The sequence below is a fragment of the Castor canadensis genome, chromosome 13 (assembly GCF_047511655.1).
Source record: "Castor canadensis chromosome 13, mCasCan1.hap1v2, whole genome shotgun sequence".
Lineage (NCBI taxonomy): Eukaryota > Metazoa > Chordata > Mammalia > Rodentia > Castoridae > Castor > Castor canadensis.
Window position 1 is genome coordinate 71,772,990 of NC_133398.1, and position 14,139 is coordinate 71,787,128.

The 14,139-nt window shown below is 45.6% G+C and overlaps 1 protein-coding gene across 6 annotated transcripts in view; it reads right to left on the reverse strand.

The window, feature by feature from the left end:
* Apba1 (amyloid beta precursor protein binding family A member 1) overlaps positions 1–14,139 on the reverse strand; it is a 205,104-nt gene that overhangs the window by 12,575 nt on the left and 178,390 nt on the right. For 5 of the 6 annotated variants that reach the window (XM_074052005.1, XM_074052007.1, XM_074052002.1 and 2 more), the window contains 5 exons: positions 9,786–9,818; positions 8,705–8,791; positions 7,782–7,967; positions 3,829–4,008; positions 1,556–1,768 (listed from right to left, as the gene is read on the reverse strand). In XM_074052005.1, coding sequence (XP_073908106.1) covers positions 1,556–1,768; positions 3,829–4,008; positions 7,782–7,967; positions 8,705–8,791; positions 9,786–9,818 — 699 coding nt within the window. The remainder of the gene's footprint in view (positions 1–1,555; positions 1,769–3,828; positions 4,009–7,781; positions 7,968–8,704; positions 8,792–9,785; positions 9,819–14,139) is intronic. The other variant, XM_074052006.1, reaches the window with a different exon arrangement.

A 14,139-nucleotide genomic window follows, 5' to 3' on the forward strand; every position in this document is an offset into this window, starting at 1 on the left:
CTGATTTGACGCCAGTCCACTGTCCTTTCTGCTACCCACCCAGGTTTTACTCTTCGAAGGTCAACTTAACCATCATCCTATAAAAATTTCTCTCCTCTAAATTCTTGCAGGCTTTTACCTCTATGTTGCTATTAGGGCCCACTGAACCTTTTCAGTGATATAATCAGCCTCCACATGTATATTGGTATTCTAGCTTCTCCATGGTTCAGCTCAGCACCTAAAAGAGGCCCAATTAAACATGTCTCAATGAATAGCCATGTTCAATGTCAATTCTCTAATCTTATTAACGTACTATCAGGTGTTGCATAAAGAAATTGTAGTTACGCAGACTGCATATACAACAGTGGTCCCACAAGGGAAGAGTGAACCTGCAAAATTCCCAATGCCTAGTGACACTGTGACCGTCCTAACATGGTAGTGTAACCCACTCTTCATGTGTTTGTGGAGATGCTGGTGCAAGCACACCCACTGTACTGCCAGTTATATAAGGTGCAGCACACATACCTACTTACAGTGCTTAACACTCGATAATGACAAATGACTCTGTTACTGGCTTATGCATTTACTATGTTACACTTTTTATCATTATCTTAGAATGCACTACTTATTTAAAAACAGGTCTACTATAAGACAATACGTCTGGTAGACTGGCAGCAAGTTCACAGATCACATGATTAAGGTATCTCCAGTACAATAAAGGTGACTGAAATTTGTGTAAGCATTCAGTGATGATGGCAAAATAACAAAACCAGCTAAAAATGTATTTTGTTGGAATGTATTGCCCTATAATTAAATGACAGATGATTGTATATTAAGCAAGAGGCAGGATCTGATCACAAGAAAAGCACCCAACCCTGGGTCCTGTACACTCAACCTCCACCCTACCCTCTCAGATGAAGACAGTGGCTTTTTTGTGTGATCTTCTTTTGCTCAGAATGGCTATTGTATGAATTCTTCATTCATCTCCCCGAACTGTGTTCTAGCCCTTTAAGTGGTTCAGTCCAGGTTGAACAAGAAGTGATTATGTTAGGTATGACAAGGAATACACGGGCTGTAACAGAGTTTCCTTTTTACAGCAAGCAGCTAGTAGGCTCTGGGAGAAGGACAAACTACCTGTGTGTCACAGACTTCCTGTGTTCTCAGATTTCCGGCATTTCCATGACTTTTAAAATCATCTCATGTCCATCTGGCTGACTATAAAGGACTGACGGGTTACTGTGCTGAGGAAAATTCTGCTGAAGCAGAGTCTGGGATTCGTGGGAGACAGTGCTGTGATTGATTAGTTATGCCTTTGACTGGCACGGTATTAGACAGTGGTGTTATGTGAACCAAGTATACTATCCCTGATCTAAAAACGACTCAGGAGGAGTTTGTAAACAGTAACTTGAGGGCAAGCTGCTTTGAGTCTAGTCTGGGCCTTCTGTATTTGTACCTCCTTTGGTGCCTCAGCTTAAAATGCATTCATAAATAGTAATGACTGGATAACAGCCACACTTCACGTCATTTCGGTTCTATGACAGAGACAGAACCCCACCCCTGTGTCATGGTCAGGTACCTTAATGATGCTCTGACAGGTGGACAGAGGCAGGCCCACCAGGCTGGTGCCATTAATAGACATGATCTGGTCCCCGATATTCAGCTTTCCAGACTTCTCTGCGGGGCCTCCATGCATCATGTTGGCAATGATCACAGTTGGTAGAATGGACCCCCAGCCAGACTCCACAATCACAACTCCTAGGATTTCTCCTTTCTGCTTCTCTATGAAAACCTGAAAGGAGAAACACACGTAGAAAGCCCAGATCAGCAAAGTGTGGGGCAGAGGTAGAAATCAAAATGTTCCCTGCTTCCTGCAGCCAGGTGAGCTCCTGACTTCTCTGCAGTGTGTGGCATTTGTAAGGACTGTCACGCAGGCTCACACCTTGTTTTGTATTTCATCCTGCTTCACGCTAGACTAGCAATCTGACCTCAGCAACCACCAAGGGCACTTGGTATTTTTTTTTTTCTTCTTTTTAATTTGTCACCCTCCATGGCAAGGGAAAGAAACTCTGTGAGTGGGAGCTTTGGTAGTGTGTTATGGCTTCTGGAAATGGCTTTTGTTCTATGCAAAGGTTTTCCCATTCCACAGTGCTTCATAAATTCTCTCCCAACATTTACGATTCTCGAGTTAAAAATAAACACACAGAAACATTTCTCTATAAAGAGAAAGTTGAGGAGGAAGAAAATGATGCAGAAGTTGTCACAACCAAAAGGCTGAGACTGCACACAGGAAGATCCTATCCTGGACACCCATAATTTTTTTGTGACCCCCACTGGCAGGCAGAGAAAGCAGGACACCTGCATTGTAGGGAGATTTGTAGAAGTGCTGCAAAGGCAAGATCTGTCCAACAGAGCATATATGTGCATTTACTGGGTTTTGACAGCTGCTCCCTCCCTCAGCAGCTGAAGCTCACAGTTGGCCCTTCCCTGAAGAACTGTCCTTACCAAATGGGAGATACCCCATTATGGGTTGCAGTATTCTCTGCTCCCCAAATTAATGCTGCAGTCCTAAGCCCCAGTTCCTTAAAATGAAGACAGGGCCTGTACAGAGGTAATCAAGCTAAAATGAAGTCACAGGATAGGCTCTAATCCAGTGTGGCTGAAGTACTGAGAAGAGGAAATTTGGACACAAAGACACATGTAGTGGGAAGATAATATGAAGACAAGGCGAAGCCATCTATAACCCAAGGAGAGAGGCTGGGGAGACTCTTCCTTTTGGCCTTCAGAAAGAACTAACTCTACCAACACCTCAATCATGTACTTTCAGTCTCCAGAAGTAAGAGACGATTCATGGCTGTCCTTGGAGCCACCTGGTCTGTGGTACTTTGTTACGGTCGCCCTAGCAAATGAATATGCCCCCTGCAATCCTTGGTCAATGAGAGACAAGGGGTATGAGGGCCTGCCAGCTGCCTTACCTCAAGGTGGGCTGGACCTGTCCTGCAGCTGGTGACCAAGGGTCTCCCTGGGGTTAGAAGGAAACTCATGCCCAGTATTTCACCACCCTGCTCCACACGCTCCCCCTTTGTGCTGAGCGCAGGTTCCCAAAAAACCTCCTCAACAAGAATCCTTGTTTCAGGCTCTGCTTCTGGGAGCCTGACCCGAGACACTTAACGTACACAAATGGATCAAAATATCACTTTCTCATTAAAGATTCCATCTAACTATGGGTGAAAGCCTAAACCCTTTGGCTGGGCTTACAAGCCCTCCAGTTGTGACTTGGGCCTTGTTCTGGTCTCTCCATCTCTTCCTGTGTCCCCTGCTCTAGTCAAACCACCTCCTTCCTGACTCTGACCCATCCGGAGCTTTCTGACTATCAGGCTTCCATACTGTAGCCTCAGTTCAGCTCTCTGCTTGCTCCTCTATGTTCCAAATGACTTCCAGACCACCAGAAAGTCCCAGGAAGCTCAGCCTGGATAGCAGGGAGCACAGCGTCTATTCTCTGAACTGTGATCTCTTTGTGTGTGGCTTTGACCAGTGCTTGAACCTACACCATCACTGAACATTTTTGGTGCTGTTACCTGGTCTGTGGGCTTCATAAGGGCAGGGGTAAGGTCCTATCCATCAGTAGAATCCACTCAAAACATGGCTTGGGATTCCTGGGAGCAGAGGATGCTTTGCCTTTGTCTACACCCATTCACAACAGCACTTAGTGACAGGGTCCCAGCGGATGTGAGCTGCTGTACTAACACCACACTCTTCAGCCTCCACTTCCACAGTTGGGCTATCCCACTTTCCCTGCCCACTTTCCCCAAGCCCCTGCCCAGCCTGGGAACAGCCTAGGAAAGTACCTACATCTTTGCAGTTTTCTGATTTGGAGAAGTGGATCAGGTCATCATTGTACATGTCCTGGGTGTTGAGCAGGTCACTGTACTCCTTCTGGCTGAGGTCTTCAGGGTTAATTCCATTGGCCCTGAGGAATTCCTGGTATGCCACGCTGAATGCCTGTCCTATGGACTGTGCGATCAGCTGGGCCTAGAATAGGAGCCAAAGGGGAAGATGGTGGGCAGTGGGCAGTGCTGTGGGTGGATGTCTGGTACACTTCCCATCACCCCACCAACTCTTCCTCCTGGAGCTTGAAGGGACCTAGACATGCTATTCATTCTATACAGGGGCACCAGTGCCTCCCAGGGAATGTTCCTTTTTTGGGGTGGTTTGCACTCTGAGCCTCATGCTTGTTATGTAGGCACTCTTACTGCTTGAGCCACTTCCATCACCCCTTTTTTGTGTTGTCTATTTTTGAAATAGGGTCTTATGAACTATTTGCCTGGACTGGCTTTAAACTGCAATCTTCCTGATCTCTGCCTCCTGAGTAGCTAGGATTAAAGGCGTGAGCCAACGGCACCCAGCTACCAGGGGATTTTTCTGATTATAACAGTGATCATAAAGGAGATACTGGCATTCAGTGGAAAGGAGTGAGAGATACTGGACAGCCTGCCACACAGAGGACGGTCCCACCCAATGACAAGTCATTCTACATTCTGTACAATTTTCAAATATCGCACTTATTCACATAACACATATTTCTAATCAACTGTGCTCAGGACTGAACTTTAATTCAGGTACAAATACAGGCTATCATTGTGTGGTTCCTACATTAACACTTCAATAATACCTTGTAAACTGAGGGAAGCTTTGTTTTGTCCAAGCCTTTCCCAGGAGTAAACTCATGACTTTGGAAAATCATCCACATCACTGCAGTTCATGGAATCTGAGCTACCAATAAATCACTTCCCGTCAGCCTGTACACTCACAGTGACTACATGGTGATTCTGCCTGTGGTTACATATACATATTCTTATTTAGCCTTGAATTCAAAATGTCAGATGGAAGGCATTTCCAATGCTGCACTGAATACTGTGTTATCTTATAGACAGACTTAGTAATCACAGAGCTGGAAGCATCTGACTACTTCATTATGTCTCTGGAATGGTAGGGTGGAAGCAGACCGTCCCCTTACTTTACTTTACCTTGCCTTCATTTCTCTTTTGTATTACATTCATCACCAGGCCTGGCTCATTTTGTGAAAAATTTTCAAAAGTTTATGAACCCTGCTCTGGTCCTATTCTGCAGTTTACAGGTGAGGAGATTTAAGGCACAGGTACACAAAGGAACCTGCTCAAGGTCACAGGCTATAGGAGGGGAACCTGGCTCTTCTGCACTGGGTTTTGACACCTTTTTTTTTCTGTATTAAGCAACATCATAAGCCAGGTTAGCCAACAGTGACTGAGTATTCCTTATATGCCTAGATCACAGAATAGGCTATCACATGAATGGGAGTAACACATCACAGGTGTTAGTGGGAGATTTTACACTCGCTCATCTCAAACTCTTGAGGCTTCTCTTCAGAATTCAGAAGTGGTCAGATTTTTAGAGAGAAAGGTACATATAATGAATGTAGTATAATAGCTCCTTTACGGCCTGGGGGAAGTGCCCTACAAATAAATGTATAGGATTCATGATCAACTGGAGTTGAAGTCAGGTTATCAGTCAATTGACTGCAAAAGTCCCTTTCGAGTCACAGAGGGTTGTGGAATTGTGAATCTGTATTATTGTCCTCACAAGACAGATCAGGAAATGGAAGCTGCCAGGTTAAGAAGTGGGGGGCCTGAATCCCAAGTCCACCCTCCAGCCACCATATGGGGCAGCCTCTCTTGTGAAATTCTGACAGGCAGAAGAACCAAACAAAATATATTCTTTCTAGCAATGTTTTAAATGCAAAAAAATTCTAACATTTTTCTGCCTTCCTTAACTGTTGGTAAAAGCAGCTAGTTAACAGTGATACCAGAACTTTCTGTGGCTGGCCAGGGGAAAAGAAATGCTTAATTTTTCTCTCTCAGAGAACCTGGTGACTTCTCATGCTACAAGTCACAGCACCCTCCATCCTGCCATGCAGCTGAAAGGGGCAAGGTGTTGTTTCCTTCCTGAGATGTGCATATGGAAGAATTGAAAAATATGTACCTTGACCTCCCTCATCATCATTAATGATGAAGCTGGTGAATGCACTGGCTACCAAGATTTATGGTCCACTGGCCACATGCTAGGTACCAGGTTTTAACTCTACTGTCTGTCAGAGTCACCCAGCAGCCTCTGTCAATAGGCACTGCCATTCCAGAGGAGGAAGTTGAGGCTTTATGCTGCACAGCTTTCTCACAGAGATAGATGCAAAGCCGCACTCCCAGCTGTGGAGCAGTCTGCTCCACACTGCAGAGAGAGAGACATTAGAGTCTCAGCCCACTCTCACTCTGGCTCTTGCTTCTCCATTCTTTCCTAATGGAGCACCCCAAAAAACCCAAGGAAAAGAAGCCCCTCTTTTGGAGCTCCAAGTCACGTGGAGGGGGTTGGGGGGTCCTGCAGGGACCATCAAGTCTGTGAGCAGAGCTAATGCCACCTTCTCACTGGTCTGTAGGACACAAAGCCTAAGATTCTAAAATTTTACGCCTGAGCTTTCTGAGAATTGTCTCAAGCTCGTTTCTCTGGCTCTGCATGCCTGGCCTCTGTCTGAAAACACAGCAGGGAGAGGCACTGCAAGCTCCCTGGCTTCTCAGTGACCTGTTCCGGTGGTGGCTGCTTTCTAGGAACCAGCCCAGTAAATAACATTGATGGTGTCATTGTCTCCACCTGGCTGTGGCTGCAGCCATGACAGCTCTGGTTCCCTAGAGAAAGGCCAGATTGCCTCCGCTCCTCTGTTCTTGGAAAAGCAACTTACAGCATCGAGGTGAACATGCCACTAAAGAAAAATGGGTAATTTTCTCTAGGTGGATAAGGGTTCCCTTCTCCTTTGTGGCAGGGGAAAAGAGCACAGTCCGTGGCAGTTACATGGCCCTGCAGGGAAGGAAGCAAAGTGGGCCATAGCAGTCACTACATGGCCCTGCTGGGAAGGGAGCAGGGTAGGCAACACAATTCAGAACCAAGTGGGGAACTAGTGGGAAGGGAGCTTCTGAGGCCTCTGCAGCCCAGGAAGGGGGTGGCTGGGGCAGCTGGGCGCTCATGCAGTTTAAAGCAGTTCTGGGGACAGTCCTGGAAGAAGGCCCAATGAAAACACCTCTGCTGTAAACTAATTTCTTCGGTTGACCTCATCACTTGACAGAATGAGGGTTAGGAATCCCTGACTTGGTGACAGAGGAGCTGGTTTTCATAAGGACTGGAGTTAGCAGGGTAGAGGCCTGACTTTCCTGTAACCCACAGGCCAGCTCTGTATAGTAAAGAACTGTCCTCTCCAAACACCTAGTGTTCAGGTGACATCTGCTTGAGCCTCTACAAATTGGGTCTGACTGCCCTGCTCACTGGAGGCAGGAGGCAAGCCCAGCCTGCTTCAGCTCCACTGAGTTCTCTTTCCAAGGTTTCCAGCAGCACAGCCAACTTTCCATTCTCAACAGCACCACCCCAGGGCCTTTGCACTTGCACTTTCCCTATTCTCAGTTTATTCAGGTCTCTGCTCAAATGGCACCTCCATAAAAGAGGACTTTGTTGATCGCCCTACTTATTATAGCTTCATCCCTCCATTCCCAGACCTTGTTTTATTTTTCAGCAAACATTCCCCTTACCTAATTTTATATTAAGTGCATTTATCTGTCTTCAGTCTCCCTTCAGCCTGTATGATGAGTACTTGTGTGCATTATTCAGCCTTATACTCATCATTCTAGAACAGTGCCTGGCATAATTGTACTTGGTTGCTCAATAGACCGATTCGGGCTCAGAGAATTCACGAGAACCTCCCAGAGGGAAATCGGGGAAGCCACCCTTACGTCCTCAGACTCAAAGACGTGGCAGATCATCTTGTACTGTCTTTTCCCATCCTGCGACGGGTGGGAGGCCTCCACGCTCTCTTGGGAGTTGGAGCGGGGCGTCCGCCGGCGGGCCATCAGCACCACGATGTTCCCGATGTCTGCGATGTAGGAGATGGTCCTCAGAGGGTGGTCCATCATCGTCTCCTGGGGGCGGGAGGGATAGAGAGCAGGCAAGTCTGGTACAAGATCTTAATGACCCATGAGAGAGCCTTCCCTCCCCCCCCCCCCCCCCCCCCCCCCCCCCCCCCGCCTAGCCAAGTGTGGCCCACAGTCAGGGTGGGCTCCAGATTTCACTAGCAGATTTGTGACATCCACCCAAGCCTGCGGGCCTTCCCAGGGCTAACTAAGAGCAAGAAATGATCTGTGGCAGATAAAAAGAAAAAAACTCAAAGGTTTTCTAGCCAGTAATCTCTGGTGGTACTTGGGTTTGAACTCAGGGCCTCATGCTTGCTAGGCAGGCACTCTACCAGTTATGTTCTGCAATCCAGTCCCTTTTGATTTAGGTTATTTTTCAGATAGGATTTTGTGCTTTTTGCCTGACCTCAGACCTCAATCCTCCTATCTGGGCCTCTTGAGTAGTTGGGATTACAGGTGTGAGCCACAACACTTAGCCTACAAAATATCTTAAAAGACCAATCTGTCCAAGTTAGTGAATCCTCTGCAGAGAATTTACGAGAATGATAAACAACACCCACGTTTTAGTGTTTCCTTTGAGCTTTAGGCAAACAGTTGTAGCCCCACTCAGTAGCAGGCACTGCAAACCAAGCCTTCTGGCGTATGTGGAGCCCAGCGTCTGGAGCAGCCACTCTGTGGCACAGGTGCAGGCTCTGTGGTGCAATGCCACTGGGCTTCACCCTGCGAAGGCGGGTGCCAGCTGGTACCTGGGTGTCAGCATTCAACACTTTGATTCTCTGGGTAGAAATGAAGAGGTCCACCTCGGTCATTGGCTGAGATTCACCTTCCGGAGCCTGGGAAGAAAAACGTACCAGGAGGTGGTTTCAGCATGTCAGCATGACTCAGATGCATGGGAGCGAGGTTAGCTCACACACAGGGCACCAAGACACAGTCACCAGAATGCAACGCAGACTCGGGTTAAACTGCCAAGCCTGAGGTACCACACAGAGGACAGACACATGGACGAGAGTTAGCATATCCAGGTTTCAGGGAAAATCAACCCTGCTTCCTCCTCTGTAGAAGCAGCACCTCACAGCGGTGGCTTTTTCTCTGAACAATGATGGCAAGTGGCCCTTTCTGCTAGGGTTTTGGAGACAGAAAGGTCAGACAGGTGATTCATGCCCTTAAGACCTACGGGAAGTCACTTCAAGTCTGCTCCTGCTTGAGCTGATGGAGGATGGTGTTTACAGCAGGTGCAAGCAAACCCATCAGCTGCAGTTCTGGTAAGAGGGTCTTTGTGGCCACACACCACCACAGCCACGCAGAAGCAGCTGCTCCTGAAGCCCCCATTAGGAAAAAGCCCCAATGCCCCACATCCCGGAAATAGTTCATAAGCACCTAGAAGCTCCACAACCCCCAAAGTGCAGTCTGGTTCACTCAGGGCTCAACTCTGCATATGTGTGGTTATTAGCAAGTTTTCTTTTTTGCATCCAGCAATCCGAGAACTCCCCAAATCAAGCATAACTGGAATTGATCAGACCTAAGACCCTGCCACATCACTGCTCCTGAGTGGTTGGACCTTCCACACTCCTAGAGGATTCATTTAGCATCTCCAATCTGCTTGCTGTCAGTCCTCTGAAGTGAAATGACTAAATGAGCAACAAAAAAACAGCCACTTCAGGCAACTGAGTTTTGAGAAACACTGGCTTATGGGGCGGTTCAAAAAGAAATCTGAACAAAAAACTTGCTGGATGCAGAAAACAAAAACATGAAATCATAAAAAAGGCAAAACATAAACAAATGAAAAGGACAGGCATAACAACCAAGCTGATGAAGTTTGTACTGCACCTTCTTCCTGCTTTTGGCTAATTTCTGGGCCATCTGCTTAGCATGGAACAAACAGAGACAGGAGAATAGCAGTTAGAAAAGAATTTGCAGAGACTCAAGTCCAAAAGAGGAACTGACAAACTATACTGCTTAGTGGTATAAAGCATTTCTGGGGGAGGAGGACTGACTTCAAAAAATCCTAAAGACAATTGATTTCCTGATTCAGAATTTAGTAGGCAGCAGGGGCAAAGGGAATCGAAGTTCTTATGCTTCAGTGCTCTTTTCAAAGAATCAACTTTTGGTTCTCTTGGTTTTCTTTATTATATGCCTGTTTTTCTATTTCATTCTAGATCTTCATTTCTGTCTACTTTGTTTGGGTTTAATTTTTTTCTCTCAGCTTCTTGAAATAAATGTGATACTTTTCAAGATGTTTTCTTCTCTTATACTTAAAGCTACGAATCACCCTCTAAGTCCTGCTTTGGCTGTCTCCACAAATTTTGGTATGTTTCAACTTAACTGTTGTTCCATTAAAATGTTTCTAATGTCAACTGTGACTTCCTTTTTAAACTCTGAATTATTTAGCATTTTATTATTAACTTCAACACATTTGGGGGTTTTCTGGTTATCTTTTTGGCACTGATTTCTGAACTATTTTTCCTGTGGTCAGAGAACATCCTATGTATGATTTCAATCTCTGGAAATTTGCTGAGTTTTAGTTGTTATGGTCCAGCATGTGACTGGCTTAGTGAATGTGTTCTGTGGACTTCAAAATATGATGTCTGTAGCTGTTTGCTACAGATGACTGCTCAGATCGTCTATGTACTCGCTGAACCTTTTGTTTGCCTATTCTACCATTTTATGGAGAAAGGTGTGCTAAAATCTCTGGTTATTGCTGTGGATTTATCTCTGTTCCTTTTGGTTCTGTCAATATTTGCTTTATCTACTTTGTAGCTATGTAATACTTTGTGTATATACTTAGGACAGTATGTCTTCCTGTTGAATTACGTGGTATCTCTAGCAATATTTTTCCCTTAAATGTGTGCAATGTTAATATAATTTGTACCTAACTAAAAAAGCAGGTGATACGCCTCCTTTTCTGTTAAAGAGAGCATACTTGATAAAACCAGGGTCTGACATGTCTAAAACTGAGTCCTGACCCTGCCACCTGCTAGTTTTGTGACTTTGAGGAAACCACTTGCAGTCTCCGTGCCTCAGTTTCTCCATCTGTAAAAACAGGGATATGGATGCAATTTCTTGACTTTTTTTTTGGTAAGGCTTGCTATAGACTGCTCTTGCATGAATGGTGAGCTGGTGGTAAAACTGGATGTTGTCATGATGGGCGTGGGGCAGAACAAGATGTTCCCTCACATTCCTTGGTACTCACCTGGTGGGAACGCTCTTTTGCTCTCAGCAGTGATCTCGATCTCATTAGTGACTAAAATACGTTGCTTGCACTACCTCACTGTAGAGAAACTGGAGGAGCCAGCCACCCAAACATCACATAGCAAATCTCTGGCACACCCAGGAAACCAGGGCGGCCCCACTCTACATAGCCTCCCCTCGCTCGTACTGGGTTCTGATCACATTTACATGAACAGTCTGCTCAGAAAGCTCTGAAGGCCGCACCTACATGTGTGTCCCTAACTGCCATGCATCACACCTGAGTGTGTCCGTGTCTGGGAAGTGACCCTACGCTGATGGCACACTGTGCTACCCAGGCTCCTATGTGGACTCCAAGGATCCTCCTGCTACCTGTTCCAGTTATAACCTGCATGACAAATGACTGCTGTGGGGTCCTGATGTTTGTTTCTGCCACCTCCTGAAATGATATGGCAAAGACAGAGGAATTTCTATGACCTGTGATACCAAAAGCCTAACAGTGGTTGGTTAAATTTCTAGTGAACTGTGCCCTGAAAGAACTCTTGCAAAGAAAACAGATTCACCAGCAGTGGAAAACCCAAATTCTGTTTTCTTCCTGGAACTAGAGGAAGACAATCAAAAAGGCAAGCTGAGTTTCATGAAAGACATTCTGAAATAATTTGTATAACGTTAAAAATATTTTATGCAAATAAGAGTAATACCATCTTTAAGTCACTTATGACATCCAAGTACCCAGCAATAAACTACAATAAAAACTTAGATGGAACACTGAAAAAAATGGGGGCGTCAGGGGGCAGAATGAGAAATTAGTATTGGAAGAGGTCTGACAGGAGCATTAGGCCGGCATGCATCCCAAGCAAAGAAGGACGACATCCATTTAAATCCTCATGGTTCACGGGATTAGTCGTGACCTACGACCCAGGTGCTGCTAGAAACAGATTGTGGACCCATCCACTCACTCAGGCTTCAGTGCGTGCAAGGGCGACTGTTGTTAAGGCAGTCTGTGTCAGTCATGCCAGGGGCCCTCCCGTAGGTCCTATGTTTTCTTTCCCCAGCTGATATCTACTGAGCAACAGGGTCTTTTCTGAGCCTCTCACATGTCAACCTAAAGAGCTTCCAATGAACCTGTGAGGCAGGTGTGATATTACTCTCACTTTTCAGAAGAGGAAAAGGAGGCACAGAGAGGCTAATTTGTCCAGTGTCACACACACAGCTATGAAGTGGCAGAACAGATTCAAATTGAGCGTGAACAGAGATTCACACTGTACTCTAAACCACCAGCTGTGCAGCCTGGGTAAGCTTGTCTCCTGTGAACTTCTCAGCCTGTAAAATGGGACTGAGCGTACCTACTTCCCAGGATTCCATGTACTAAACGAGGCGCCTCTAATGATCGCAGATTTCTTTAAGCAAGATGGGAAATGACATGACTTAGACAAAGCTACGATGATAAGAACGTTTAATTCTGAAACAAAATCATCATTTTTAACATTTAGGGAAGATCATAAAAGAATAGAAAAATATGAGCTCTAGGACAGACTAATAAAGACAGACAAGAATATTTGATCATGGGTGGTCCTCGCAGAAACACGCACACCTCAAAATACCTCAACACCATTTGTGATCTAGTTACATGGGCCTCACAGACAGAGCAAGAATGGAGATGCAGATGGCGCCCTCTGCATGGACACGAAGCGGTCTGTGACTCAGGTAGGCTTCTGGCTGAAGAGTAGTGGAAAGGTGGTGGGAAAAAGGACAGGTGAGCTAGCTGCACTGACTTCAGGCTCTGGATGGGGGGCAGATCCAGGCCCCACTGTGGGAAAGGTGTGTTTCTATCCTAGGTGCATTAGAGACCCATGGGACACAAGGCAAAGCTCTCTCCAGGGGTTTCTCCCAAACACCTTCCCTGGGGTACCAGTAACAAGACCTTAGCAGGCAACACACAGTGATGGTGTGTTCTGTGCTCACATAATTATGGGAGCCACTGGTTAAACAAAGTAAATGAATGAAATCTCAGTGCAGGACTTCTCTGAGCCCTTTCCTTTTTTTTTTTTTTTTTAAAGTTAACACACAGTGCTTGTGCGTATTAATGGAGCTTGGTGTGATGCTTCCACAGGGTGCATGCAGCATGTGCTCAGGGTATTGTTTTTCCACCCTCCCTCCACGCCTTTCTCAATCTCTAGCAGTCGCTATTCTATCAGGCCAATATACATATATATTTGTTAAGCTTCCACATATAAAAGAGAATTGCGGTACTTGTCTTCTTGCCTCTAGTTTATGTCACCTAACAATGTCCTCCAGTCCCTTTCATTTTGGTACAAATGACAGCACTGAGTATGTGTCTCACATTTTCTTTATCCAATCTTCTGTCGATGGCACTGAGGCAGATTCTGCATCTTGGTTACTGTGAACAGTGCTGCAGTAGGAATGGGTGCACACTTCTTTTGGATATGTAGCCAGCTGAATCATGTGGTATTTTTAGTTTTGTGAGGAATCTCCAACTGTTTTCATAATGGTTGCACTAATTTGCATTCTTTCCCAGGGTGTACGAGTTCCTTTTTCTTATTCTTGCCAGCAATATTGTTATTTAAAAAATGTATTTGATAATAGCTGTTCTAACTGGGGTGAGATGTTATCTCATAGTTTTGACTTGTATTTCCATGATGCTTCATGATGCTGAGTACTTTTTCATGTATTTGTTGGCTACTTGTATTATATATATTGGGGTTTTGAACACAGGGCCTCACACTTGCTAGGCAGGTGCTCTACCACCTGAGCCATGCCCCAGCCCTTTTTTACTCTCCGATAAGGTTTTGTACTTTTTGTTGGAAGTTGCCTTTGATTGTGATCCTCCTACCTATGCCTCCCACGTAACGAGGATTTTAAAAGCGTGTTCCACCATGCCCTGGTTTGTTGAGATGTGGTTTCACTGACCTCAAAACTTGATCCTCCCCATCTCTGCCTCCTGAGTAACTAGGATTACCAGCATATGCCACCA